Below are 26,307 nucleotides of genomic sequence, written 5' to 3' on the forward strand. Positions count from 1 at the left end.
TTTTAGCTCTAAGTCACAACCATGTCTCAGGCCCTGTATATGGCTTATATTAATACTCAGACCAATCAGGAAAAATGGGTATTACTATGTTTGTTTTCTAGATGAGAAAACAAATAGCCTTATGTAGTTTAAATAATTTTAACAAGGTCACATGGTTAGAAATCCTGGACTGATTCAAAGTCCTGGCTGTCTTGATTTTATCACATTGTATCTTGTAAAGTAATACAATGACAGAGTAGGATGTCAATTGACCCATAAACATGCAAATAGTTCATAGAAATAACAACAGCAACAGATAGGAAAAATGATTTTTCCTTAAACTGCTTTTTGTTCTAGAAAAGATTGAGTATATGGAGGTAAAGCTTCATAATTAAAAAAAGATAAGGATATTGGTTAAGTATTTGAGAATAACAAGAAGCTGCAATAATGCAGTAGGTTAATGATTAGAAAGTTAAAGTACACTTTATACAATTTCTGAATAGAAAATTAACAGTGTGATCAAGACTGCTAACAACTGGAAAGCATCAAGATTTGATTGAGGAATTTAAGAAATGATATTGAAAATTTTATATTTTGAATAGGCATTAATTTTGCATAGTTAAAAATTCAGTGTATAAAAGAATATATAGTAAATGTTGAGCTTCTACTTCTGTTCCCCAGCCACCAACATTTCCTCCCTGGTGGCAACTAATTTTTTCACTTCCTGGCCATATTCTAGAGATATATTCTAAATATGCAGTTGTGTTGCTTTTAAACCCCTTCAGTTTAAAAAAAAATTTTATTTTGAGGTACTTGTATATTCACATGCAGTTATAGGAAATAATACAGAGAGATCCCATATACCCTTTACCCAGTTTTTCCCAGTGATAATGTACAGTAGAGCACTATATAGTACTATACTATAGTACACTATCACAACCAGGATACAGAACATTTTCATAACCAAAGCTTCTTTGGCAAAACTCTTTCTCTCTTCTGTGGCTACAGCTTCCACCGGAGTGGCCTCTGGGCTCCAGTAACCCTGACCCTTTGTTTCTCCAGTTAAAGTCTGTGCTTGCTAATTTCTGGATTACCTCATCAACCCCTTTTTAGTTTCTGTGTTCTTCCATTGCCTTTGTTGCCATTTCCTTGCATCAATTGTCTGGGTGTGTGAATATCTCAAGTAGTCTCTATTTTCCCAGTCAGCTCCTGCTGGAAGCAAGTGGATTCGGAAAAAGATGTGGTATTTCTTGCACACCTGACTTTGTAGTTTCTGTTTTAAATCCACCACGTTGTTATCAAATCTTCCTATCCTGTTCTCTCAAACTGACTATTTGCTAGGCGATGCTATTTACATCAGTGTATATAATCTTTCCCAGACATCCATCATTTTAAAGTGATTTTCCTGGGAAGGCGCCTTGAGCAAAGATGTAACTTACACAAGAGGCATTTGAGATGAAGTGTCTGACTCCTCAGGTTCAGAAGGCCTTTCAGATCACAAGGCCTTTCAGTTTACATTTGTGCCTAATTCTTTATAAGCATGTCATTTTTCTTTGTAGATTGAACAGATCTTCATGTAATATAGTAAAGCTCTGAGAAGGGCTTCTGCATATCTACCTCATCCTCCACCTGGGCCGTACTCCCCTCAGCCACAGCCTTTGCAAGCTACAACTGATCTGAATTAAGACAGTACCCAGTCAGAGTCTTTAGGTGACATAGACACCTCAGGAGGGGCCACACATAAAGCTATTATCAGTCATTAACTGCTTGGTGAATTGGTTTATTGGGTGTTTTGTGATACTGATTGGGTGAAGAGTCAGGGCTAGAATGGGAGAAAAAGGCACCACCCAGGGATGGAGCGAATTTGGACACAATGCCCTGAAAGAGGACTAGTCTTGAGCCTAATAAATTTAAGGGCAAATCAGAACTTTACAGCTTTTGGCCAAAGATCATTGCTAAACTTTCAGAGCGAAGGGCAAGTACAAGGCATTCTTCTGAAAAGGTTACAAGACTTCAGACAGAAAAGAATGATAGTAAGTTTCTGACTATAAAATATTCAATGTTTTGGAAGTGGTTTTATGAGAATGATCATCAGAACAATACACTACTGTATCAAACAGATTATAATCTGAAATAACTTTCAGTGTTTTTTCCTAAAGTACTGATGAAAGAGAAGTACATTCGTTTATTTATTCGACGCATATTATGTTGTGCCAGGTTCTATATTTGAGAAGTTACACATAACTGTGTTAGAAATAAAGTAATTTATGTTTTCTAAAATTGGTCTATAATACTCCCATAGGTATTTTAGGACACATAATGTAGTATAGAATGTCTTCTAGCTCAGGAGTCTCCAGATATTACTCTGTTGAAATAGATGTGTCAGATTTACTTGTTTTTTTTTTTTGTTTGTTTGTTTATTTTTATTTTAGGGCACCCCCCTTGGGATATGGAGGTTCCCAGGCTAGGAGTCCAATCAGAGCTGTAGCTGCCAGCCTACACCACAGCCACATTAACACCAGATCCAAGCCATGTCTGCAACCTACACCACAGCTCACAGCAATGCTGGATTCTCAACGCACTGAGTGAGGCCAGGGATGGAACCTGCGTCCTCATGGATGCTTGTCAGATTGTTTCCGCTGTTGAGCCATGATGGGAACTCCAACTTGTCTTTATATTATCAGGGACATATATGGATTTTGGAACAAGTACGAATCAACATTTGCTTAAATTTGGGTTAATTTACAACAAGATTATGCCTTTCATGTTCAGATAAAGCATTTTGTTAAAAACAAACCAAAAAAGAACAACGAAAACAACAAAAAGTCTCTTGGATTGAGAATGAAACACAAATTAGCAACATTTATAAACAATTCTGGGGTTCCATTGCCTGGGATTAAACCCAGCTCAGCCACTCTCTGTCTGACCTCCAGGAAATTACTTACACCTTCTGCATTGTTAAAATGTAGACCATAGTTGGTCACTCTCTTATAAAATTGTTGAGGAGTGTAAATTAGAAAATGTATTTAAAAAGGCCTGGCACATAGTGAGAGCTAAATCAATGTCAGAAACAATTATTTTTAAAATTTCTTTTTAAAATTTATTATCATTATTAAAGTATAGTTGATTTACAATGTTTTGTCAAGTTCTGTTGTACAACAAACTAACCCAATCACACACATTCCCACAGTGCTGTACGGTAGAATCCCATTGCCCAACCATTCCAAGTATAACAGTTTGCATCCCCAAAATGCCCCAAATGCCCATTCATCCCCATTCCTTCCCCTGGAAGGAATGGGAATGAATCCCAACTTTGCTCTTCTTGTCCACGATTGTTTTTTGTTTGTTTGTTCGTTACTTTTAGATAGGATCATCTGTTCCATATTTTAGATTCCACAAATAAGTGATATCATATGGTATTTGTCCTTTTCTTTCGGGCTTACTTCACTTAGTTTGAGAGTCTCTAGATCCATCCATGTTGCTGCAAATGGCATTAGTTTGTCCTTTTTTATGGCCGAGTAATATTCCATTGTATATATGTACCACATCTTCTTAATCCATTCATCTGTTGATGGACGTTTAGGTTGTTTTCATGTCTTGGCTATTGTGAATAGTGCTGCAATGAACATATGGGTGCATGTGTCTTTTTCAATGAAAGTTTTGTTTGCATATATGTCCAGCTGTGGAATTGCTGGATCATATGGTAGCTCTATATTGGGTTTTATGAAGTATTTTCCATACTGTTTTCCAGAGTGGTTGTCAATTTACATTTCCACCAACAGTGGAGGAGGGTACCTTTTTCTCTACACCCTCTCTAGCATTTATTATTTGTCGCCTTGTTAATGATGGCCATTCTGACTGGCGTGAGGTGATACCTCATTGGAGTTTTGATTTGTGTTTCTCTAATAAATACTGATATTGAGCATTTTTTCATATGCCTGTTGGCTATCCTTATGTCCTCTTTGGAGAAATGTCTATTAGATCTTCTGCCCATTTTTCAGTTGGGTTGTTTGTTTTTTTTTTTTTTTTTTTTGATGTTGAATTGCATGGGTTGTTTGTATATTTTGGAGATTAGGCCCTTGTCTTTTGCATCATTGGCTAAGATTTTCTCCCATTCTGTGTGTTGTCTTTTCTTTTCTTTTTTTTTTTTAATGGTTTCCTTTGCTGTGCAAAAACTTGAATTTGATAAGGTCCCATTGGTTTATTTGTCTCTTTATTGTCATTATTCTAGGAGGTGGATCAAACAATGTGTTGCTGGATTTATGTCAAAGAGTGGTTCTGCCTATGTTTTCTTCTAGGAGGTTTATAGTGTCTGGGCTTATATTTAGGTCTTTAATCCATTTTGAGTTTATTTTTGTATATGGTGTTAGATAGTATTCTACTTTCATTGTTTTACATGTAGCTTTCCAGTTTCCCAGCACCATTTATTGAAGAGGCTATCTTTCTTCCACTGTATATTCTGTCCTTTTTTGTCATAGATTAGTTGACCATAGTTACTTGGGTTTCTATCTGGGCTTTCTATCCTTGTCAGTAACAGTTCTTATCTCTGAAGTTTGTTAACCGGTTTGACAGAGAGAGATACAAGAATCGAGAGTAGAAAAGAATGATCAAAGGAAGGAATTTCTTACAAGAATGGAAAAGATCAAGTCTGAAGATTCAAACATGGGGCTAATCAAATCAGAATCTGAATTTTACCCTTCTCCCCACATTCACTAGATATCTAGCATTTTTCTAAGATTGACCCCATAATTTATTATTTCATCAGCTTCTAGTCTTCTCTATTTCTCAAGGTTGCGTCCTTAAAGCAGAGACTCACCAATGACAAACATCGCCACTTAACTGGGGCAACCTGAGCATTGCCAGCCCTTTGAGTGGGAGCTCTAGAATTGTTGTTTGGGGTTTGGACCTCACAGAGGGTGCTCCGACCTCTCTTCCCACCACAGTCCCAGTCAGCAGCTCCACCCCCCTTGCCCTCGGGTCCCGCCCCCTTCTTCAGGCTTCTTGCTTCCCTTCTCACTCAGGTCCTCTTTTCCTCCGGGTGTGTGAGCTAGGCGCAGGAGGCGGGCTCATCGCTGACGGGCTGCGCCTCTGCAGGGAGGGCGGGAAGGCGGGCGCGGAGGCGGCGGAGGCGGGGACTACGCCGGGCGGTAGCTGGCGCCGTACGCGGTGGGAGCTGAGAGGGTACCCGGCTGGCTCTGCTGGCGGCCTCAGCCCGGATCTCGGTGCCGCAGCCCTGCGCTTCTCCCTCTCTTGTCTACGGCTCCGCGGCCCCAGGCACAGCAAAGGCGGCGGAGCTGTGGGCCACTGGTAGGTTGCACGGGGACGGCGTTTCCTTCTTCAGCCTTTTGTGCTGCAGAAAGGGTGGTAGTGATGGGTGGGTGGGTTGTTGGTGGGGGGGTGATTTGCCTCAGTCACCGATCCCGGGTGCCAACCCCAGTCACGGCGCCGCCCCTTCCTTCTTGCCTCGTGTCGAGGCCGGGCACGCAGTGCCCGCGCGGTGCTGGGGAACCCCGGCCGGGCGGGCCTCCCAGGATGAACGGCGTGCGGCCTCAGCCGCCCCAGGCCTCGACAGTCTTGTCCCCCAGTGCCCGAGCAGAGGGCTGGGGTCTGGTGAACTGGGTGGGGCTCTGGCGGAGTGCCGCGAGCCCGCAGTTCCTTGGACCAGGGGTGGGGTCGGAGACGCCGTGAGTGTGCAGCGTGTGTGAGTGAGGGTGCAGGGGCGTGCGCCCCCGTGAGCGCGCGGCGTGCGCTCGCCGGGGAGGTGCGGGACTCGGCGACCCCAAGTGCCTCTCCCCTGGTGTGGCGGTGCGGAAGTCGGGGCGTGTTGGCGGGCATGCTGGCCTCGCCGCCGCGGTGCCCGCACCGCGGGGCAGCGGGCCTGGAGGCCCCATTGAAAGTAGCTCCTACCCGGGCCTGCTACGCCTCTGACTGTCCGCCCGGGCCCCGCGCTGGGTACGACTGCCCCGGCCAGATAGCGCCTCGGGGCGAGCCCTGACGGCCTTATCTCGCCCGCTCTTCTAGTCTGCGCAGGAAACTGGGGGGCAAGACCGCCCGGGAGCCCACAGCCAGCGCCCGCAGCGCGTCTGCTGTTGTCGTGGGGGCGGATGGACCGGCGGTGTTTGGGACCGCGCGCGTGGTTTGGGGCCGGGTCCTGGCCAGAAGCGAAAGCGACAGATGTCGTTGGGCATCTCCGCCCTCGCCCCACCTGTCGCGGGTGGACTTTGGGCCGGGTGGGAAGTGGAGGAAAGGGATTTCCAGGCGGGCGGCAGTCAAGTCAGACCTTGAGAAGGCGGCCCCATTGTGAAGCTGCCAAACTCTCTCTAGTGGTGGAATCTGCAAATCTCTGCCAGAAAGGAGATGAGAACACGAAAGGAATGATGGCCCTGTCCCTTCCTCTTGCAAGTGTTCCACATCTCCCTGCTTCTTGACCTACGCCTCTTTGCACCCGGGAAGGTTTACTCATTTGTGTTGGGCCAGGACGATGAGTGTGTATGTTTATGGCTGTGGTGCACAGGTAAAGCTGGGCTGGGAACTTTTTAATCATTCGAGGAAAGAGGAAGAATGGAGTCAGTAGCATTTTATAGCTTGCTGCGCCTAGCCGAAAGGACACTTCTTGCACATTTCTCACTTTCTGGACTCTTCATTTCACATTGTTTTTCTTAGATGAGCTACGCTACAATTTAGAGTTGTAAGTTGCCTTCCCCGCCCCCCCCCGAACCCTATAGAGCAGATTAGACAGTAGAAAGATAGAAATGACCTCTTCCCAAAGTTTATTTTCCCAGTCATTTCAAAATACAGTATTGGTTATTATCACCGAAGATTTGGTACTTTTTAATTTAAGACCACGATTTATGCTTACACAATTATACTTAATGAGTGTTTCACAGATATTTCAGTGCTTTTATTATGTAACTGTGAATGCATTATAAACTTAATAAAATGACCGGGATGAAATACCAGGATTAATGAGCCTGGAGACCTCTTGATTTGATAAGAACTGGTGTTTAGATTTTGCTTCTACCAACATTTTATATAATTGCAAATAAGACTGTTTAGTAGTAACTATTCCAGGATATACGATAAAGGGTATTTATGGACCTTACATAATGCTCAGTGAATTTGTTTATTTTGTATACATTAGAGAGCTAGTGTACACATTAACCCTAAAAGATTTACTGTGATGGGAGTAATAAAAATCTTATATACAGGATTTAATTTTTTTTTTTGGCTGATTTATATTCTCTAGGGGAAAATCAGCTCTTTTCCTCCAGAGAGAGCTCTGATTTTGTTACCAGCCTATCAAAATAAGTTCTTGGTTTTAAGCTTTCATCAGGAAGGTTAGCCAATTCCACTGTGTACACTTGCCCCATTTCAGTTACCTTTCCTAAGAGGCAAATTTCTTGTAAAGACTTCATGTAGACTTGCAGTTCCAGTTACTGTTAGTCATATTTGTAGTGAAACTGAATTTTCTTCTGAAAGTAGGATGATTTCACATAATAAGACCTTAGTAATCTATCTTTAGTTTCTTATAATAAAAATAGAAAAAAAATGAACGCTGCACTTTAAGGAATTTACTATTAAAAGAACTAATATTAGAAAAACACATTTCTTCTTTCTGAATCAATTTTAGATTTTGTTTCCAGGTTGGTGTGGTTAATAATTTGTTTGTAGGGTCAAGCAAGGATGGTTTCAGAAAAGGCACACCCTACCTAACTCTTCTAAAATATGATTGATTATTTAGTTTTTATGAGATGCAAATGGAAAAGTAGGATTATTTTAAAGTAACTTTTAAAATGAGCACATCGGTATAGCTAAGCAATTTGTTTTCATTGTGAGTTGAACTTTGGCAGTTAAACCATTTTATTTCTGCTCAGTGTTGTGTTACTTAGAGATCTTTTAGTCCTTTTTTTTTTATTAATAGGGTAATCTTGGAGACTATTGGTGGCAAAATGTTTTCATTATCTGAATGGAACTTTTTAAAATTGCTCTTTTTTTTTCCAAGTGCTTTTTCATTATTGGTCTCTCTTCAAGTAGCCACTCAGAGGAAACTACTTGCTTCCATTTTTTTTTTTTTTGTCTTGTTTTAGGAACAAGAGTTAGAACCTGTAACATCTAATCTACCAGTTTTCTTTGCCTAAAATTTATCTTGCTTTTCATAATATAATCTTTAATGATTCATGAGATTTATTTACTGGAATTCTCAAGGATTATATGCTGATCATATTTGTAGCCTTGTGGTTTGTGGAAATGATATTTTGTTAAATTTTTTATTATTGGTATTTTGTAGTGGATCTATAATGTAGCCAGAGATTTGTGGGGTTTTTGTGTGTAGGGATTTTGTGTGGGCCTGAAAATTTCCATATGGGCCTTCTACATTTTTGGGAAAAACATTCCCTTCTTTAGGTTTCCATTGTCATTTAGATTTACTGTTATATGTGTTAGATTTAGGTATTTCCATGTCTGTCTGTCTTCCCATCTTGTCTTCATTTTTTGTATTTGTACCAGTGCCTGCACAATGCTGGGACACAATCAAGAAATATTATTGAATGAGTAAATGAATGATTGAATGGCTGGGTAGATACACCTAAAGAAATACTCCTTGGAACTGTATGGAAAACCACTATGCAATCAGAAGGGGCTTTCTTTTTTAGTTAATTGGCCTTTCCATTGTTATATATTACTTTTAAGTAGGATAACGATATAACCACCAAATTGGGACACCTTTGAGAGATAAAAGGGGTGCTGTAAATAATTATTCACTGGCTGTGAACTGAGACATACAGTCACCCTACTTTTGAGGGACATTCTTCTTTATTTATTGAAGATGATATCTATCACGCTGCCTGAGAAAATTGACACAGTTACTAGTTAATGTTTGCACTTTTCTGTTTGTAGAAGCTTCATTTGCAGTCAAATGTTTGGTGTCTTTTGCTTAGTCACCCACTGCTTCCCTATGCAGAGGTCTTTGGGCAGCTCTTGGCCATGCCTAATTTTTCCTGTTTTCATTGCTTTCAGGATAATGTCATAGGGCTTTCTGTTTGTTTCAGCTGCTTGTGGCTAGAAGCATTATATACTCTAGCCTTTGCTCTGTTTACTTCTGTTTTTTATAAGTATTTTGTCCTTTTTGTAAGGATTTCATGTGAGTTCTTTTCCCTCTGGCTGACTGTTTTGGGAAGGAAATCCATTGATACCTTGCCAAGTTTTCAAGTTCGAAACATTGGCCAAAATCAGTTACAAATATTAGAGATTTGTGGATTTTAAAGTACTCTAAATGTGTTATTTGGAAGGCATATATTTGGAGGAACTTTTGAATTGAAGTCTTTTTAATTGTTTCTAATGGAAGATGACAGTAAAATCCTTATTATAATTTTTGCTGGATTCCTTTGCAGGCTTTCTTTCTCTCTTTGGCTGCACCTGTGGCATGTGGGAGTTCCTGGCCAGGGATTAAACCTGTGACACAGCAGTGACCTGAGCGAGTGCAGTAACAGTATTGGATCTTTAATCCACTGCACCACGAGGGAAAAACTAGGCAATCTCTTAAAGAAGCCATATTCTCATACTAAATCCTGACCTTGTTCTTCTTTCTTTTTTCTTTTTTTTGGCCACTCCTGTGGCATATGGAAGTTTCCTAGCCAGGGATAGAATCTGAGCCACAGCTGCAGCAACCCTGGATCCTTAATCCACTGTGCCACAGCAGGAACTCCTACCTTGTTCTTTTTATTTAAAATGCTTTTCTCTTTTTCACCATCTTCATCATCATCATCCTCTTACTACCTGTGCATGGATAGCATGCAATTACACACCAGACAGTAAGCAGAGTTAGAAATGAGTAAAAAAATGAGAACTGGAACAAACTTCCTGCACCTCGGTTTCACCCTGTGTTGCTCCCTTGGACTCTTGTTTGTGTTCTATTTTTGGCTTGGCACTGGCATAATAGGGATAATCAGTTACTACACTTTGTTTACTATGAAATTACCAACCATTTCCTAGACTTCCACATCACCTCTAGTGCAAGAGTTGGATATTACTTTAAGCTCCTATGCCTTCAAATCCAGAATGAAGTTTCAGATTTATTTTCCTTGTGGTGTTGAAAAGATAATGGAAATATTTTTCCAGTGCATTTAAAAGCTTGAAAAGAAGAACATATCACCAAATACCTGATGCAAATTATATGAAAGTTTGAGATTTTTAGGTAGCTTTATAAAACTTCTTTATTTAAAATTGAAAGATTTAGTTTTCTTGTTTTTTTTTTTTTTTTATTTCCCCAGTACATTATTTTTTTTTCCTACTCTACAGCATGGTGACCTGCTTACACATACATGTATACATTCTTTTTTCTCACATTACCATCCTCCGTCATAAGTGACTAGACATAGTTTCCAGTGCTACACAGCAGGATCTCATTGCTAGCAACCACTATGGAGAACAGTATGGAGGTTTTTTTTAATATTCTTGTTTCTAAGTTTTCAGTCTAGATTTATAAAGGTCTAAATGGAATCTCACCTTGTGATGGACATAACCCTGAAAAATTAACTGGAGATTTTGTTCTGTATTTGGCAGCTACCCACATGACCTGCAGATATTGGCTGGTACATTTTTTTCCTGCCTTATAATTTGATTTTAAAAATTTTCATAAGCTCTTTGGAGAAAGGGTCCATGATTTAGAATGATATTGTATAAGATTCTCCACTAACTGCCTTAGAATCCTAATATTTTTCAAGTTGAAAATAACTTGTTAGTAATTAAAACTTACCTCCTGCCAACCATTTTACAAATGAGACAATAGAGCTTTGAAATAGAGTGCCTCCTAGAGTTCCCACTGTGGCGCAGTGGGTTAAGAACCTGACTGCCGCAGCCTGGGTCACTGCCAGAGGTACAGGTTCACTCCCTGGCCCAGGAGCTTCCATATGCTGTGGGTGTGGCCATATTTAAATAAATAAATTAAAAAAAATTAAAAATAGAGTGCCTCCTCACATTTAAATTTTAATTCCATTTAAAGAAGTTAATTAATATGCATTTTTCAGGAACATGATTATTCTATAGCAAGCTGTACACCTGGGCTTATCTCTGTACAGAGCCTTATGGGTAAAGTGATGTCAGTGGGCTTTGGAGCCAGAGGGATTAGGGTTCAGATTCTTGTTCTGACCCTTAGGTAGTAGTACATGATGAAATATTTTTAAATGGGGATAATACTTTCCTAATGGAGTATATAGATGCTCATATTAAATGATATAAATTGCATACAGCTTTTGGCTTGTAGAAGGTGCTGAAAATAAAATAGTTTAAAAAATTTCCGTTAACTTGTTAAAAATCCATTTGCTGTAATAAGAAATCAACTTGAACTTGATTACATGAGTATTGGGGAGATTCCTTGGGGGTAATTATATTAAATAAAAATTATTGTTAGGTAACAATTTTTGTTGCATTATAACTCATTTTATTTTAAAACCAGAGGCTTTGTTGGTAGAGATGACTTAATTATCTAGCTTTCTTGGTTACCCAACTTGAAAACAGTTTGCGGAGAAAGATGTGAAAGGAAAGGTGTCTGTGAATTAAATCTAAAGATGGTCCCCAGGTTGATAAGCATGTTGTTTTCTTGGAATGATAGTTCTTGGTCTATTAGCTCCTTCCAGGGTCTCAAGCAAATATCTTTATTAATTATGTAATAATCCATTTCTTTTGGATAAAACCCTTCTGTGCTAGTAAGGAAAATAATAAAGTAACAAATATTTTTGGGGGACCATATTGAACTGTTGCCACTTCTTCAGGCTTCGTGCACCTTCATGAGTAAAATGAATCTATTCAACTCCTTTGAGCTACCACCCATCCCCAACAAGTGAAGAAACAGAACACAGAAAGAGAACAACAGAAAACCCAACAACTAACGAAACCTTTACAGGTGAAAAAAACTTTGAGGCATTTTCTTGGCCTCAAGAAATTACCCCAATTAACTTGGGAGGTAGGAGATAAAGATATGTTTTCTTATGCATTTCCTCCTCAGTTAAGAGGTGAAAGGCACAGAAGAGATGTTAGAAACTGTAAGCAATGTAATAACTATAAAGAAGTCTTTTTCAAGTTGTTCTCTTTAAAAAATGCTTTCCATGAACCTTCTACTCTGAGAGCAGGCTTATGAAGGATTTTTGCTATTTTATGGCTAAAAAGAGTAAACACCAAAAATTAATTGTGTGATAATATCATCACATATTTGTGAAGGACTTTGCAGTATGCAAAACATGTTCACCTACTTTTCATTTGATCCACATTAATAGCTTTGTGAAGGAGGGAGGATGGTTGTCCTCGTTTTAAAAATTATGGCTTATGCAAGGTCAAGAGGCAGAGTTCTTAGCAAGGCAAGGACTAGGACCTGTTCTTTTTCACCCTGGGCTCAGCATTATTTTTTTCAAAGGATACTGTGAATCTGTTGAACACATGAATAAGATTAGGATGGTGGAACCAATATTTAAACCCCCCTTTTTTTTTCTTAGCTCTTTATTTAGCCCAGTAAGCTAGTTAGTCTCCAAGTAGAGTTTAGGCAACAGAACACAGAGGAACAAGCATGATAAAATGTGTGAGGTTTTGCTTAGCTGAAACAAATTCAAAATTGCTTTAATTAGTTAATATTGTATCCTATATAACTTTAGTATCTCCTGCTAGTTTCATCCTGTTTGGCAGCTAGAATTGATATAATTGCTTTGTAAGTTGTGTTACTTGTTAAAGGTTTATTTTTATATTTCATGTTTAGTATCTGGAGTAGAGCAGAGAAATTATTATGCCTATGTTCCCCTGGGACTCACTGGAAATTGTACAGTGACATCTGGGATTTAGTCTGGTAAGTTGTATTTTGCTTTTTCTGTTTGTTAACTAGTTGTATGAACGTAGTATATAATATAAAGTGTTTTAAGTACTATATAAGTAGATGAATACAAAATGTCGGTACATTTTTATAAATATGTATACTATGCTTATGAAAGTTTTAATGGTGAGACTGAAATTATTGTTACAAAATGTTGATGTTGTATATGTTGCTAATGTTTGAAATGTCTGACTTTTTGATTGGGTAGATTCTTTTTTTATTCTTATGAGATAAAGGATGTTTTATGGAATAATGTTTTGAAAGACAGTAGGGAAGTGGTAGTTGCTCTAATTTCAGAGAAATTTCAGTAAAAATGTTAATCTCCAAAGGTTGGTGAAATAGTTTCAAAAAGTCTCATTTTGTATTATCATACGTAAAGAATAGCAAACAGGTGACTGAAAGGAACATCGTTTTCGCTTAGTCTTGGCAGTTCACAGCAGGTGTGACATTCCTTTTATCACACCATGAATTTAAACTGTTAAAAATAGGCAATGCTGTCTTCCTTTTAGTTGTCTTTTTTCAGTGTGTCTCTGTATCTGGGCTGACACAGTTGGCTGTGTGGCTCCAAGTCTTTGAAGGGGAAACATTTAATGATGATATTTTCCGCATTTAAAAAATTTATCTTAGTGTGAGTTGATGCTTTGGTATGTTAGTCTACTTGGCTAATATCTTTGTAGGTCCTTGTTTTGAATTGCGTAGAATGGTCATAATTTTTTGAAAAAGCAGTTTCATAATAAATAATTTCCAAGTTAGTCAGTAGCAGAATGATTGAGAAGAATGATGGGGAAAACAAACACTGTTGCTTCATTTAGCAGATCTAGCCTGTCAAATTTATGAAAATGTATTTTAAGACATTAAAAAAATGGTAGCATAATGAAAACTTTCAGTTTTGAGGGAAAAAAAAAACCAAGAAATTTGAGAACTCTAAATACAAAGTACTTTTAGAGGATATTGGTTAAGAAATGATGTGGCTGAGTCATTCACTCATTCAACTGAAAGCACAAAACTAGGAGCAATGCGTGGAAGCTACAGGAGTATGTCTCTGTATCTCTCTCTCCATATTATAGTTATAGATGTAGTTATATATATAAATCAAAAAGACATCCGGGAGTTCCCACCATGGCTCAGTGGTTACCGAATCCGACTAGGAACCATGAGGTTGTTCGATCCCTGGCCTTGCTCAGTGGGTTAAGGATCCAGCATTGCCGTGAGCTGTGGTGTAGGTCACAGAAGTGGCTCGGATCCACGTTGCTGTGGCTCTGGTGTAGGCCGGCGGCTACAGCGATTCAACCCCTAGACTGGGAACTTCCATGTACTGCAGGTACGGCCGAAAGAAATGGCAAAAAGACAAAAAAAAAAAAAAAAAAAAAAAAAAAAAGAGAGAGAGAGAGAGAGACGTCCTAGGAGTTATCCTCGTGTCTCAATGGAAATGAATCTGACTAGTATCCATGAGGACGCAGGTTCAGTCCCTGGCCTTGCTCAGTGGGTTGAGGATCCAGCATTGCCGTGAGCTGTGGTATAGTTGCAGACATGGCTCTGATCTGGCATGGCTGTGGTGTAGGCCAGCTGCTACAGCTCCGATTTGACCCCTAACCTGGGAACCTGCATATGCTGTGGGCGCGGCCCTCAAAAGAAAAAAGACAGAAGACAAAAAAAAAAAAAAAAAAAGACATCCTAGCAGAGCTTCAAAAGGAGAAATGAACCAACTTGAGAGGTAGTGAGTTACCTATTATTGAAGATGTTCAAATATAGATTGGACAACCATTAAGATTCCTTCTGATTCTGAGATTAGTCAGTATCAGAATTTTAAAAGAACTTTTAAACTTGTGAGACCATCAAGAATTTGAAAATATGTGACAGGCTTCTTTTATTTTTAAAATCAGGTTTATTGAAGTATAATTTATATACAGTAAAATTCACCCTCTTAAGGTGTATCATTCCCTGAATTTTGACAAATGTATCCATTTATATAATGACCAGTGTAGTCAATGTATAGAATATTTTCACCCTGGCCCCAAATTCCCTTGTGCCCTTTGTAGTCTGCCCCCTCCTCCCGATCTCAGCCCTTGGCAACCATTGCTTGTTTTCTGTTCCAGTAGTTATACCTTTTCCAGAATGTCATATAAATGGAATCATACAATATATAACATTTTCCACCTGCTTCTTTCACTTCTCATAATCCTAGTTTGCACCTCCGCATTGCTGATATTCCATTTTATGGATGGACCACAGTCTCTTCATCCATTACTCTGTTGATGGGTGTTTGGATCATTTCCAGTTTTTGCTGATTATGAATGAAACTGTTAATAAACATTCATGTTCAGGTCTGTGTGTGAACATACATTTTCATTTTTTAAGGTAAATAATCACAGGTAGGGTAGGTAGGTTGTTTAGTAAATGTTTTATTTAACTTTATAAGAAATTGTCAAACCACTTTCCAAAGTGGCTGCACCTGACTGAGGCTTCTAAGAAGCTAACTCTACCAAAGTGTGTGCAGATGAAGGGGCCCAGTTCTCATTCAGTGCAGATTTACTTTTATTTTATATCTAGCTTTAACGTGTTTGGTTAGCAGATGCTTTTTAAGCCCATAGTGGATTAGAAACAGTAGATTAAAAGGCCTTAGGGATGGGTTGTTAGCGACTGGAAGCTGCCAGAAGTTGTATTCACTAATGTGACTTTAATTACTGATTAAGAAAAAGACCGCAAGAACTTACAGGAGTGAAATTCTTCTGTCTGATAAGTTTTATCTGACAAGTTCTCAAACATGTCTACATATTATAATCACTGGGGGAATCTTTTAACAGTCTCAGAGCCAAGAGTACCCCCTTGTTGATTTAAATCACAAATCTGGGACATCAGTCTTTTTTGAAGCTCCTCAAATGTGTTAGTGTTCAGGCAAGTTGAGAACCATGTGCTAGAAACACAGCATGATGACACTGACGGAGCCCTGGGCTTAGAGCAGGGAGGCCTGGAACTGCAGGCCTGGCTCTGGGCAGGCCCCCTCCTTCGCAGCTAAGTGTCCTCTTCTCTGACTGAAGGTTCTGGGTAGGTGAACTCCTAGCGGATTCTGACATTAAAACTAGATGGTTCTAGATAATAGTCATACTTAGGAAAGACTCCATTTTTCAGGGAATGACTCTATTCTGAATGGTTCTTTTCAGGTACCTCTTGAAAAGGATTTTATTCACATGATGACATTTTTTGTTCAGTATATTTAAGACAGTTATATCTGTTTTATCTTAAGGGGTGTTGCTGTGTGTTGCTAAAAGCAGTTGAAGCATATGGAGCTGTTTGGTGAATTTTTTGATAAGCCTGATTAAAAAAAAAATTCCCAGAATGCAGTACTTCTCAAAAAGAATTCTTTCTATAGCAGTTGTGAAACTTACCAGCTATTTTCAGAGCTGGTTTAAGGAGCTGAGGCATCTAGGTTATATTTTCAAAATGTTGGTTCTGGTGCCAAGTGTATAGGAAGTTTGGTCTCTTGGAGGGTGTTCAGATCTGAGTAGATTCCATATAGTCACAGTCTTCTGAATGTGCTCTTGGTGCACCAGGTTTGCCTACTTGTGTGTTGTGGTTTAGACTGTTTACTTTAGTTTCAGCCAAACTTCACAATTGCAGGCTGTACCTGATGTTTTTAGAATGTACACTGTGTGCATTTTTTTACTAAATGCTAAAGTGTTTCCTTGTCTAGGTTTGTACAGTTTTGAATTCTCATACATTTCAAAGAAATAGGGTGGGACCTACCAGCATTGCCAGGTCTTTCATATGCTGTATAAATATATTTAAGTGCCATTTTTCCTGATAGGATTGTGAGGGAATTTGATGTTGAAGATCCGTAGGTGTCATTTAAAGAAATTATAGTTGTTCCTGGTGCTTGTTTATGAAACTCAGTTTTAAAAGGATTGTTCAATTACACATTAATTTTTTTAATGCTTGTTGCATTTTCTGTTCTAGAGTCTCTATTTCACAAATACTGCTGCTTCTGTTAATAATACTTTCTGTTTTCTGTTTCTAGTTTTTATTTTTGCTTTCAACTATATACAAAAAAACATTAGTGGAAGCAGTAAGGGTACATATTGTTAGTCTCTGACTTGAGGTGCTCTGCAGTGCAGAAGTTAGCTTTGGACCTGATTTCTCAGTTCATATTTATTCTTATAGATTTGGTGGCAGTGCTGCCTGTTGCACAGACTTTCAAGAGTGCTTTGTAATTGTTTATCTTTGCTGTATGCTTTTTTGATATGAGATGTATTTTAAAATATAAAACAAAATGCTTAGTTATGAATATTGTTAAAAATAGCAAACCCTAAGCAGAGTTTTCACGGTAAAATAGGAATAGATGACTAACACAGGCTGTCTCTGGATGTAGTCAGGGCAGCTGAGTTTCCATAGGCTGTGTGGATGTAGTCTGGGCAGCTAAGTTTCCAGCTGGATGCCTTTTAATAAGAATTTCTGCAGTGCAAATTATTGGATATCTATAAATCAAGGTATGCTGACTTTGAGACCTTTCAATCATTATTGTCTTTTGCATCACCCCACTTTTTAAAAAAATATTTTATTTTATTTTATTTGTTTTTTAGATCTGCACCTGTGGAGCTTCCCAGGCTAGGGCTCCCATTGCAGCTATAGCTGCCAGCCTACACCACCGCCACAGCAACATCAGATCTGAGCCGCATCTGCAACCTACACCACAGCTGAGGCAACACCAGATCCTAACCCACTGAGCCAGGCCAGGGATTGAACCTACAACCTCATGGTTCCTAATCCGATTTGTTTCTGCTGCACTATGACGGGAACTCCATCCCTGCTTTTTTGCAATTGGGTACCTAGACTTCCTCTTCACCACTTCTGCCTATTTAAAAGATAACTAAATGTTGATGGTACAGCTGTTCTTGGGATCTTGCTCCAGTGTGTAAATCCTGTCAGAAAATTCTTGGCAATTTAAGATCATAAAAAGTTTTTTTTTTTTTTTTTTTTGTCACATTGAAGAATGGAAGGTTATGCTACTTAGGCAGCACTCTATCCAGCTAAAAATGAAATATTTACTTGTCAATCAGCTAGCCTCCACATAGCTTTCTTAGTGCCGCACAGTATATGTTCTTAAAGAGCAAAATATAAGTACAAAGGATCATTTTTAAAAAATCTGTAAGGGATCTGCAGAGTCCTGGTTGCACCATTCACATTCCTGCATGAGTCAAGATCTGAAGATATTCTTGTACATAGGACAGCACACTGTAGAGACTATGAAACCACCTCAAAGAGCTCTTAGTTTTGAGAATATGCAATTGTTTGGAGCAGAAGTACTGATGTTTTATAGTTAAAAAGTACAGTTTTCCAGCCCTAGAGTTACTCAGCTTAAGTCCAGCAGGTAGCAGCTGTTATGTATGTAATATTTATTTATTTATTTTATTTTTAAATTTTTTTGTCTTTTTGCCTTTTCTAGGGCCACTTCCCGTGGCATATGGAGGTTCCCAGGCTAGGGGTCTAATGAGAGCTGTAGCCTCCAGCCTACGCCAGAGCCACAGCAACCCGGGATCCGAGCTGCGTCTGTGACCTACACCACAGCTCACAGCAATGCCGGATCCTTAACCCACTGAGCAAGGCCAGGGATTGAACCCGAAACCTTATGGTTCGTAGTCAGATTCGTTAACCACTGCGCCACAATGGGAACTCCTGTAATATTTAAAAAAAGCATTTTCATGTTCTAGTACAGTAAGACTCTCATTCAGAAATTTTATATAGCGTATTGACCATAGCTATTAGTTTGAAGATTTTTATTAGAGAATATTAGAAATGCTTATTCTTAAACTTTCTGGTTAAGTAGTGTTTTCTACAAAAAGTGTGTTGTTTATCTCAGTAAAGCATAGTAGGTTTTCTTAAAGTAGGGTAGGTTGCTTGGTTGAAATTTCCAGGGTTCTTAAACTGTATCTTTTACTTAATCTAGGTTAAATCATTATCTATCAGGTAGATGTTTGAAGATCCTTTTGAATAGTTTTGTCCATGCCAGGTGATATTTTTTATGGTGTTACTGGCTGCTGGAAACTTAACCAGTGATGGTAACTCATCTAAAATAGGGTCTATTTCACATCACATCAATCTTGACTTTTATAAATTGCCTCACCTACTTTCCTCACTTTTCTAATTTTCTAGGTACTTATTTTCTAGATGATAAATCGTTTCTGACTTTTTCCCTCAAACTTTTGTGTCCAGTCACCCATTATCCTCAACTTGCAGAGATGCTAAGAATTCCTTGATGTAGCAGGGTTGGCTTAGTGAGAGAACAGACTTTTGATGATCCTATTGACCAGAGAAGCCAGTGCCCACTCTTTTTTCCTGTGACTTTGTACCCTGTTAGCTTGCTTAGCAATTTTTATACTGACAGGCAAATAAGAGGACTTTCAGCATAGCTTCTAATTGAATTATCACCCAGTTCAGAATGGGTGAGGTGTGATTTCCTGGATTTTAGGATGTTTATAATATACCAAATGAGAATACAGTAAGATAGCTGGTAGAAAGCCATGGTCTGTCATGGACTGCAGGATTTGGAAGAAACCTACCTAGACCACTGTGTCACTTCCTGTGAACTGATTGCTGAGTGTCACCACCTGGATAACTCCTTGGGTGGGGTGCCTGTTTTGTGTGTGCTCTATTTCCTCCACAGCCGTGATCATTTAGGCCTCACTGACCCTCCTCTCCTTCTCTTTCAGAATGAAGTATCAGAAAAACACTTCCCACCTGTAGCTGCCTGTCAGGTTAGGTATGTTGAAGGCCTTAGATCTGTCCTCTTGTGCCCTTTCTGGACTATAGAATTAGTGAGAAAGGAAAGATTAACTTGTCATTTGGCTTAAACCTTTGTTTGTTCGGCATAAAATCTGATGAGGCTTCATATGGCTCTCTAAAATTAATTAGATGAGAAATCTTCAGAAATCTTTTTGTATGTATATCCGTGTAAGTGGTAGTCACCTACTCTTTCCATACTCCCAATAGGGTAATAAATTACACAATCAAATATAAATTTATTTTCACATTAATAAAATAGGATAAAGCCGATTACTTTAAATATAGATGTGTTGAGGGACTAGGGTATTTTGGTTAAATAAAATTGGAAATAGTCTGGAGTTCCCACTGTGCTGCAGTGGGTTAATGATTCGGCTTGTTTCCGTGGAGGTGCCGGTTTGATCCCTGGCCCAGCCCAGTGCAGTGGGTTAAGGATCCTGATGTTGCTGTAGCTGTGGCATAGGTTCCATCTCTAGCTCAGATTCAATTCCTGGCCTGGGAACTTCCATATGCCATAGGTGTGGCCATTAGAAAGAAAAAAAAAAAAAAAGAAGAAGAAAAAAAATTAGAAATAATCTAACATTTATAATAAAAAGTAAGTAAGCAAAACTCTCTGGATCCCTTTGGCATTGGCTTTATCTCAGGATACATTATCGATGTTAGTTTTCAGTTGTGCCATAGATGTATGGACCCTAGTGAGGACAGGGTGGCATCTGGTAACTTCTTCACAGTCTTGTTTATTTCTTTTCTAATGAAGGAAAAGAAAGTACAGCATGCAAATGAGGGAGTAAAGTTGTGGCTTTTTTTAACCTTTTTTTTTTTTTTTTTTTTGGCTATTTAGGGCTGCCCTCGAGGCATATGGTAGGCTAGGGGTCAAATCAGAGCTACAGCTGCTGGCCTACACCACAGCCACAGCCATGCAGGATCAGAGCCACTTCTGTGATCTATACCATAGCTCACAGCAACGCCAGATCTTTAACTCACTGATTGAGGCCAAGGATTGAAATCACATCCACATAGATACTAGTCAGATTCGTTTCCACTGTGTCACCAAGGGAACTCCCTTTTTTTAGCTTTCTGATTGCTTAAGTTTTAAATGAATATCTAGACTTTAAAAAATGCTTCAATTAGGAAAAAGTTATTTGTTTTACAAAAGGATACATAAGAATTATTTAACATAGTGGCCTTTTTCAGTATTTAATCTTAAACTCATGTTATTTTTTGACATATTATTTGACTTCATTTTGAATAGTGATCTGAGACATTTAAACTGTACTATTGGAGTTCCCTGGTGGCCTAGCAGTTAAGGAGCCAGCATTGCCACTGCTGTGGGACCCCTGGCCCAGGAATTTCCACATACCTTTGATGTAGCCAAAAGAAACAACAACAACAACAAAAAAACCCCTGGGCTATCTAATTCTAATTGAAGATCAAATAAAGTTTATCAGAAGTGACATTGTCACTCAGTTTCCTTTAGTATTTTAGTTTCCGAAATTTGATTTATCTACAACTTTTTAGGAACCTGGCCATTGTCTGTGGTACTTCTTGTCACTGTGGTTTTTCACATTATGCAATATGATCATTATAATAAATAATATTACTATTGTGAATTATTCTGCCATTTACTAAACTATTCAAAAGTGCAATGTCTAAGTTATTGCAGAATAAAATAACTGTCATTCAGTGACATTTTAAAATTAGTCAAATAATATATCATTTTTATATATGTTAAATATTAAATATGGCGTGACATACTGGATTTAGGATTAACTTTTAAACTACAAAGTGTTTTTTTTTAAATAATTGATTGGCGGTATGGAAGGGGGAACATTTACAAGATTTAGGGGAATCTTCCCTCAAGATTTAGGTCTAAATTGGATTTTTGGGAGAAATTGATTGGCTTTTATGTTTTATCATATGCCCCTCAAACAGCTGAAAAGAACTGCAGGTATGAAGAGCTGAGCACTTATTTTAAATTAAATAGTGGAAAATGTAAAGATTTTAGTTTTCAAGTTGGAAATATTTTGTGGATTCTCATGAATTTTTTTTTTTTTTGTCTTTTCTATGGCCATACCCGTGGCATATGGAGATTCCCAGGCTAGGGGTCTAATCAGAGCTGTAGCCTCCGGCCTACGCCAGAGCCACAGCAACACGGGATCCGAGCTGCGTCTGTGACCTACACCACAGCTTATGGCAATGCCAGATCTTCAACCCACTGAGCAAGGCCAGGGATCAAACCGCAACCTTGTGGTTCCTAGTTGGATTCGTTAACCACTGAGCCACGATGGAAACTCCTGTATGGTTATTTTTAATTGCTTTTCATTTGAGATCTGTATTTGATTTGCTTAATAATCACATCAAGGAATAAGCTGTGATTGAATGGAGCACTGTATTTAGAAAAGTACTGTTGTTTTCTGTTTGCTTCTCCGTCTGAACCTTTTAGTGGTCCTTCAGACTTCAATTCAACCTGCCTTTGAGTCCTTGAAGTAATAGTCATTTCATGCCTGCTGTGGAACATTTAATGGACATAGATAAAAATCTGTCAATTGTACACTGGCTGTTTTTCAGGCCAGGGTTATTTCATGCTCTCTGAGCCTCCGTAAACGATCCAGCTTGGCCCAAGGTTCTGCGTGTTATACTCTTCTAATCTGAGTCTGTCTGCTTTTAGGAGCGTGCAGCCTGGTGCCTAAGATGGAAGTAGATGTTAATGGAGAGTCCAGAAGCACCCTGACCAGCCTGCCCTTGCCCGTGGCCGAGGCAAGCTCCCCGGGAAAGGCAGAGGCGGAAAAGCCCCGCTGCTCCAGCACGCCGTGCTCGCCCATGCGCCGGACTGTGTCAGGCTACCAGATCCTCCACATGGACTCTAACTATTTGGTGGGCTTCACAACCGGTGAGGAACTCTTGAAGTTAGCCCAGAAGTGCACAGGCGGTGAAGAGAGTAAGGGAGAAGCTGTGCCTTCTTTGCGCTCCAAACAGCTGGATGCAGGACTTGCACGTTCCTCTCGTTTGTATAAAACCAGAAGTAGGTACTACCAGCCATACGAGATTCCAGCTGTCAATGGCAGGAGGCGAAGGCGGATGCCTAGCTCAGGAGACAAGTGCACTAAATCCTTACCTTATGAACCTTATAAGGCCCTCCATGGGCCTCTGCCTCTTTGTCTTCTTAAAGGTAAGAGGGCTCACTCCAAATCTCTGGACTACCTCAATCTAGATAAAATGAACATCAAGGAGCCAGCTGACACAGAAGTGCTACAGTACCAGCTTCAACACCTCACCCTCAGAGGGGACCGTGTGTTTGCTAGGAATAACACATGAGTGACTTGCAGAGAGTGTAAATCAGTTTACACTTGGCTAGAAAATTTCACTGTTGTACTCTGTACAGGACTCTTTACATTATAGATGGTTCTATCAGTTAGGTATTCCTGGAACATAAACATTGTTTGGATCAAATTTTGAATACAGGAATGAAATAACAGGTACTTGAGGGGTAATCATTCTAGAGCACGCAACTACAAGGAAAACAGAATGTTGACCATTAGTTTGTATAGCTTTTTAGCTAGGAAAAAAAGGCTTTGGTGCAGTAATATCATCTTTAAGATTCTGATACTCAAATTGGGAATGTTATCTGCTTGGTTGTTGCTGACTTGGTATGATTCATTAGAAATTTATATCTTAAGTACTCAAGTACTTCTTTAATCTCTGTATTTTACTATAAAATGTATGTAATGATTTGTTTTATGAAATTTAGAACTTGAACATTGCTAAATTGGACCACTTTTTATTTTTAAATATTGAGTTTAAATATTTTATAACTGGTTTTGCACTGAAAAAAATTAACATTTCAGATTGACAAGAGAATAATCTTTCTTCACTTGCCTCAATAATATTATTGAGCAATGAATTTTTTTATTTCCGCATGGAAAGTTATTGATCTCTATGGCTGTAAAATATTTCTTTATAGCGTTATTAAAGTGTGTCTTAATAAAATTAAATTTGGGATACAAAGTATTTATTTTACAGTGGGCGGGGGGGGGGAAGCTTTTCCGAAAAGTTTCCAATATGAAGTTTTCATAAGTTGAAAAAGTTTCCTTAGTGCTTATTTTCTAATTTAAAGTTCACCTGGAACTTTAAAATGGAAAGGATTCTTTAAATTGTGGATTATAGGCATAATACTGTTTGCATCTAAATGTTCTGTAAGTGAATGGAACTTTAATAGAGGAATTCATGATTTCTACTATCGAATGCTTAAACTAAGTATGAAGTGATACCATTCAGCATGGCATCGGGTCATTCCAGTTTTAGTTCTGTGCAGCACAGGCAGGCATGCATTGAAATTCCAGTTTCTAGGATTAGTGCTGGAGCCTAAAGTGCTTCTACAGTTTTAATGGGTTAATCCTGGATTACTTAACAATTTATGTCAATTGCACTGGTTTAATTTGTTGCTAAAGAAATAATGCCCTGGCTTTAGTAACAAATACAGCTCAACTATTCTTGAATATATTTTGAAAAAAAATGTATGTAACTTACCTTTTGTAAAAGTTTCTATTTCTTTTTTTTTTCTTTTTTGACTCTTGAAGGTGCAATTTATTACTGAATTGGCATTTCTGGCAGCCTAGACCTGCTTATTTTAGTTTTTATTTCGGGGGCTGTGAGTTTCTACGGTGTTAGCAATCTTACTTATAAAATAAGAACACCTTTTAATTAAATTAGTGGCTCATTCCTGGTGCAGTTGTGACTTTTCTTTAGCCGGAATGAATGACAAACTCTATTTAGAACAGAATAAGTATTAGAAAACCCTAGGAACTCTTAATCAATGTTTATTATACTTTCACTGAGGCAAATCATGTGAAAGAGCCTTGGGAAAGTTGGCCCATATCTTACTGAGTTGATCATATTTCTTGGTGGGCTGGAAATTTTCAGCTGTTGTACATTTTAAAGTAAATTGCACCTTTGTAACATATTGTATTGACGAATGATCACTAAGATTAACTATATCTCTACAGTCATTAGTTTGACAAGAAATAGAATCCTGTCAGATGCCAAAGAGTTGGGATTTTTACGTTTAATGATTAAACACCATTATTTATTGATGATTTACCCTGTGGAACTGTATTATTTCTAACTATGAAATAAAAGGGTGGTGTAAACACACATTGTTGTGTTGTGCTTTAACGAGGTCCACCATCAACAGGCCAGTTTCTGTTCTAGGATTTGCCTAAGCACTTATTTTGACACTCCATTTTTGTTAAGGAAAATAAAATAATTTTGCTTTTGGTGCTCAATCACTTTTTAGGGTAAAGGATGTATTCATGGCAATGATACGTGTTCAGTCAACAACTGTATGACTGTGAGATCTGTCTCTGCCCATGAGCCTACATAATTTCTTCAGCTAAATAAAAGTATGTAGCTCTTTTGTTTTGTTTTGTTTTTACTTAAAGACAGGTGTGAAACGCTGCAGCAAAAATGATGAGGCATATTTAAGAGGTGGCATGTTTGCTCTTATTTCATTAGTAAAGATGTACAAGTTAAAGGTTGGTTTCCTAGAAAGAAAGTTCTGAAACTTGGGGTCAATGGTTTTCAAAATATGTTCACAGAATGCTGTCACTCCCTCAATCTTGCTTTCCCTGCACTTTGTGCTTATGCTCCTGTAGTAGGTGGTGGTATCCTATCAAGAGAAAGGTTTAGCCTTTTAACAGTTTCTATTTCTAAATTATTTTTTCCCTCCATTTTCGCTCATTTGAGTATCTATATACTAAACAGGGCTTTTTGACACTGCACTATCACGTAACTGTATTTTTAAAAATTATCTTTTTTTTTTTTTTTTTTGCAAAAATACCATGTTTTAGAGGCTCAGCTGATCATTAAAGTAGTAATAGAATTTCAGCCCTTGTCTTACTCTCAGATGAGCTTTTTTGCTCTTCAACTTCCATCTGGCTGCATGTGTACCTCAGGTTCCACGGCTCCTGAAGCCAGGAAAGAAAAGACTCTAAAAGAATGGAATAAGTATAAACCTGTTCAGAACCCCCACATCTTCCTGACTCCGGCTCACTAGACCACTCTGAGGCCCACTGAGTCCTCTCCATTTCTCCTTATGCCCTTTAATGCCCATGCATGGCTCATGATGTCTTTTCCTTCCCTGAGCCTTTTATTTAAATCATTCCAGGATTTCAGTTTGAGGAGCTTTAAGAAGACCCTAAGTTATTAACTTCTCAAGATGAATCAGCCTAGCACTGAAGAAAGACTATTACTTGAGATCTTGAGAAAAGCAACTTATTTTTATTTAATTTCTCATTCTAACATACTTTTGTCTTGGAAAAGGTTTTATTCCATTATAACCATTAAAATTTTTTTAAGGGAACTTTGAAATGACTCTGGCCTAAGTGGTTTATTCTCAATCACAAAAAAGAGGTGGTGACATTGTCAGGCAGTTTATAAATGGCATAAATGCTCTAGAAGTGTTGGGGTGGAGAGAGAGCAAGGATGTTACTGTATGTTATGTTACTGTAATGCAGAGAGGACAGCAAGTGTCCAGTAAGATTGCCTTTTTAAACAATATGATTTGATTAGGGAAATGGAATTTAATGAGGAAGATTGCCTTGGAATTATAATAAGTATGATCGTAAAGCTAAAAGTGGAGCTTGTCAGCACTTAATGATGTACCTTCTATTTTGTTGTTGCTTTAGATTTATCAGATGGATCTT

At 38.6% G+C, this 26,307-nt stretch overlaps 1 protein-coding gene across 13 annotated transcripts; it reads left to right on the forward strand.

Annotated features, from left to right (window-relative positions):
* Positions 5,090 to 25,019, forward strand: C2H5orf30 (chromosome 2 C5orf30 homolog). 13 transcript variants are annotated; one of them, XM_013995006.2, is made up of 5 exons: positions 5,377 to 5,680; positions 10,540 to 10,568; positions 12,722 to 12,808; positions 19,537 to 19,586; positions 22,275 to 24,759. In XM_013995006.2, the coding sequence occupies exon 5, from the start codon at positions 22,298 to 22,300 to the stop codon at positions 22,919 to 22,921; it is 624 nt and encodes a 207-aa protein (XP_013850460.1). In that variant the 5' UTR covers positions 5,377 to 5,680; positions 10,540 to 10,568; positions 12,722 to 12,808; positions 19,537 to 19,586; positions 22,275 to 22,297; the 3' UTR covers positions 22,922 to 24,759. The 13 variants fall into 13 exon arrangements, with proteins under 13 accessions (XP_013850456.1, XP_013850457.1, XP_013850467.1 ...); XM_021084595.1 differs by lacking the exon at positions 5,377 to 5,680 and adding an exon at positions 11,748 to 11,878 and having other exon boundaries at positions 10,320 to 10,568; XM_013995002.2 differs by lacking the exons at positions 5,377 to 5,680; positions 10,540 to 10,568 and adding an exon at positions 5,090 to 5,286 and having other exon boundaries at positions 22,275 to 25,019.

Source organism: Sus scrofa, chromosome 2, assembly GCF_000003025.6.
Source record: "Sus scrofa isolate TJ Tabasco breed Duroc chromosome 2, Sscrofa11.1, whole genome shotgun sequence".
Lineage (NCBI taxonomy): Eukaryota > Metazoa > Chordata > Mammalia > Artiodactyla > Suidae > Sus > Sus scrofa.